The sequence below is a fragment of the Panicum virgatum genome, chromosome 8N (genome assembly GCF_016808335.1).
Source record: "Panicum virgatum strain AP13 chromosome 8N, P.virgatum_v5, whole genome shotgun sequence".
In the NCBI taxonomy this organism is placed as follows: domain Eukaryota; kingdom Viridiplantae; phylum Streptophyta; class Magnoliopsida; order Poales; family Poaceae; genus Panicum; species Panicum virgatum.
In genome coordinates this window covers 10,428,801-10,432,537 of record NC_053152.1, presented here as the reverse complement: position 1 = coordinate 10,432,537, position 3,737 = coordinate 10,428,801, and the positions used below count along the sequence as shown (strand labels likewise).

The 3,737-nt window shown below is 46.5% G+C and overlaps 1 protein-coding gene across 1 annotated transcript; it reads right to left on the bottom strand.

Moving 5' to 3' along the window:
* Positions 1–2,020: 2,020 nt before the first annotated feature.
* Positions 2,021–3,374, bottom strand: LOC120686344 (ARGOS-like protein). Its single transcript, XM_039968544.1, has 2 exons — positions 2,967–3,374; positions 2,021–2,719 (listed from the first exon to the last, which is right to left on the bottom strand). The coding sequence occupies exon 2, from the start codon at positions 2,552–2,554 to the stop codon at positions 2,204–2,206; it is 351 nt and encodes a 116-aa protein (XP_039824478.1). The 5' UTR covers positions 2,555–2,719; positions 2,967–3,374; the 3' UTR covers positions 2,021–2,203.
* Between the last annotated feature and the right edge of the window lie 363 nt (positions 3,375–3,737).

Below are 3,737 nucleotides of genomic sequence, written 5' to 3'. Positions count from 1 at the left end.
AAGTATGAATAATCTGCAGGTGTAACTAGACCATAAGCCTCCCGGCGACGGGCCTCCGCTTCGCTCCGTTGGAAGTCGGCCTTTTCTTGTGCAATGAATTTGGATCACAATATAACAGGGTTGGGGGATGGGGAGGTCGTTCCCCTCCCTTGGCCGCTACTGGTGGTGATCGCGGGTCAGAGTGGGGGGCCTCTGCAGGAAGGGGCGCCGCCCACTGGCACTGTCGTCAGCTGACGCTTGTGGTGAGCGGTTGTCATCTCGTGTCCAAGAACTCTAGGCGAAAGCCTTTTCCAGTGGTGTGCTGGACCAACAACGACGAGGCTTGTGGGTGTCATCCCCCCTCCCTAGAGGCGTTGTTGTGTAGTCTTGGGAGATGTCATCCTTCCGCCTCGTCGTCGTGTTGTCATTGATATGTTTCACCTATGCTTTCACTGTTTTGGTTGCAAGTGGATGCAAGGAGATTGAGCATATGTTTTGTCATTGATATGTTAAGCCTGTAGAAATTGAAGACAAGTAGGTCATTGATATGTTTCAAGTGGATGCAAGGAGATTGAGCATATGTTTTGTGCAGTTCAGGCACAACTGATGTTTAGCGGCGACCACCACGGGTTGACTACCTGAACGCAAATGTTGATGGAGCTTAGGGGTGTCAATTAGTTATCCTTATAAGGTGGAGGGCGACCACCACGGGTTGACAATCAGATCTCACTTTAAAAAAATTAGTACAAAATTTTGAACTAAAGAGGGTTGGAAGTGCACCTAAGATCACCAATTTGCACCCGTAATGGAGCTTGCAAACCAGGAGACATGAAGGGCGGCTACCGGCTAGGGAGTGATCGTCAGAGATTGGAATGGCCAGCTTGTGGCAGCTAAGGTGGAAAGACTTAGAATATGCAGCAGAGCCTGCAGTAACTGAACTATGGGCTGCCTTGGAGGCGAACAGGGCTCTTATACATAAGCCCAATGTTCAGAGACTGCATTGTCGAAGTTCCAAGTTTTATCTAAAAAATTATACCTTTGTTATGAGATGGCAATTAAAACCTATACAAATTTACTGATGATAAATGATAGCATATATTGGAATATCTTTTTTTACTACATGTCAGGCAGGGTCCCTGTTTTCATGATGTTGTGTATCAGTCCCTACAGAATGTATGCTCGTATTTCCTTGCAAAAAAAAAGAGAATGTATGCCGGTAGATTTTTTTTAATAAGGATATGTTGATAGATTTTTTTTTTTGAGAAACATAAGGATATGTTGATAGATTGATCTTTATCATCGATTTATAGCTTCCTTCAAAAAAAAAAAGATCATCGATTTATAGGCCGGAGCTGGCACAGGCCCAGTTGAAACTTGAAAGAAATATGTGCCCAAGCCAAACACTTCCCTTGGGCCTGCCTGCAGGCCGCAGCCCATTGACATTGACTCGTTGATAGTGGCGAGTCGCTCTAAATTGTGGTTCCGGCCGGTGTCAGCGTATTTTGCCGGTTCTTTAATTAGCATGCAGTCGTAATATTTTCCCGGTTTGTGTCATAAACTAGGTTAGCTCTACTATTTTACAGTGATCGGCAGGACCTCCTTGTCCTTAAAGTTTTTTGAAAAAAAAAATAGTCCATCGTTTCAACTCAACCTGCAAATAACTACAATTTTCAGCCGTTGTCAGGGTATTTACTCGTGGTATCTATGTGACAGATACTGGAAGTAGAGCATTACAGGAGTTTCTTAGCAGACAGAGGGTGAAAGATTCAATTATCTGATTTCCATTCCACTGAAAATTTTCACAGAAATGTGAGCCATGATTTAACAACAACATAAGCATGTTTCAATGTATTAATATTGGACTAAATTCTCATACTAAATGACACCAAAGAATGCGGTGTTTAGATGATCTGCATGAGCTGTGTTGGTAAATAAAGAATGCTACCACTTGTGAAGTGCTCATATCAGTTCTAATATTCGAAATGCATGCATCTTCAGTACGAATAATGGAACATGTCTGTCTATCTCTTGGAAAGAATGGTGACTGACAGAAAACCTGCTTAACTTTGTTAGCACATTTGCATCGAATTACCAAATCCCGTTAAACAACATTTATAGCTGCCAAACTTTTTCACTCGAAATCTACTCCTGAAAAGATGCTTCACATTGCAATCATCCTAGTCGAAATGACCAAAACAAGAGGCTCCAGGGCCAGTGGGCCTATTTACAAGTAAGAGGACGCCATGCTCTTCACATCAGTTGGCATGAAGGCCAGCACAATCAGCAGGATGAGCAGGGCGACCGGCAGCCATAGCAGCAGCGGCGGCGGCGGCAATGGAGGCAGCACCAATGGCAGTATCAGCAACGACACGGTGAGGCAGGCGAGCACGAGGAACGCTCCGATGCTGAAGTAAGTCGACGCAATGACCTTCCTGTCGTTGAAATCCGCCTCCTGCTGCAGCCGCCGCTGCTGCAGATGGCGCTTCCCGGCGTTTGGTCTTCGGACCAACTCTGGGCTCCTCCTCTGTCTGCTTGTGCCTATTCTTCCATCCATCGCGCCAGATCGGCTTGCCATTTTGTTGCCGCTGTGTACGCAGATCGATGACAGCGAGCGTCCAAGAACTGACAAGGGTGAAGGGTGGTGGTTTTTGTGTGTGTGTGTGTGTGGTTTCTGAATGTTGTTGTGTAATCAGATCTGTTCCTCTGTGACTGAATTGCTTGTCACCTGAAGTGACAATACCTGTAATAAGACTATTAGGGATTAGTAAATCATTTGTAATACGAATCTAATATCTTTTTTGAGATGCCCCAAAATCTAAAGGAAAGGTTGCCAAGTTCATACTTTTGTCCCGAAATTTCAGCAAAGAAACTACTTTAAACAACTAGCTACTCCAAGAATCTGATGAGCCCAACAAAAAGAAAGACTGTGAATGAATCACCTAAACACACTCAACTTATTCGAAAATCACACAGCAAGAAAAGGTTACCTTCAATCCTGAACTTGGCATTGGCCCCGGCGGCCTCCGTCAGAACTGTTCATCCGCCCGAAAGCCCCTCCCTTTCTTTCTTGCTCCTTCACTTCAAGAACGCCCCCCTCTTCTCCAAGAAAGATGATCTCAACAGCAGAGCCTATTGCGGGGACGCAGAGTGGAGAAGAGGAGGGAGGCGAGCAGAGGGGATCCGGTCGACGGGCGAAGTAGATATCGCCCTTTCTGGCGACGCTGCCGCTCCTGCTGCCGGGGGGGATGGATGGGGAAGGAAATGGCGAGGGAGCATGATGACGGACAGGGAGGACGACGGGTGGTCAATTTTATCAGTGGGGCTTGGAGGCAGCGGCTTCAAATCGATCTCGGACGGCCGGAGGAATTGAGGAGGAGGAAGAGGGGGGCGGATACACTTCATCAAGGACCAACTTGGGGGTAGGCAAACCCCATGCAGGCAGGCCAAGTGGGGGGTGGGGGTGCCGGTGGGCCCCACGCCCCCCTTCTCCCTTTCGCAATTTGGCCAGCATGACTGGTACGGAGGTTTTGTCTAATTGCGATTAGCGTGTGCTCTTCTTGCTTGATTACACGTCTCGTCTTGACTAACGTGCATGGTAGGGTTTCGAGAGTGGTAATCCTTTTTTTGCGAGGGGTAATCAACTCGGTTTGGTCACAAAACACATCAAGTATGTCTTTGGAAACGCGAACTTAATCATCATTTTGTGCCTAATAATTAGTTTAACTAAGGGAATGCAATGACCCGTGGATACGTACCAT

What these genes read in the sequence shown, in the direction of transcription:
- LOC120686344 (XM_039968544.1), bottom strand. Translation starts at nt 2,554, where the DNA reads ATGGCAAGCCGATCTGGCGCGATGGATGGAAGAATAGGCACAAGCAGA.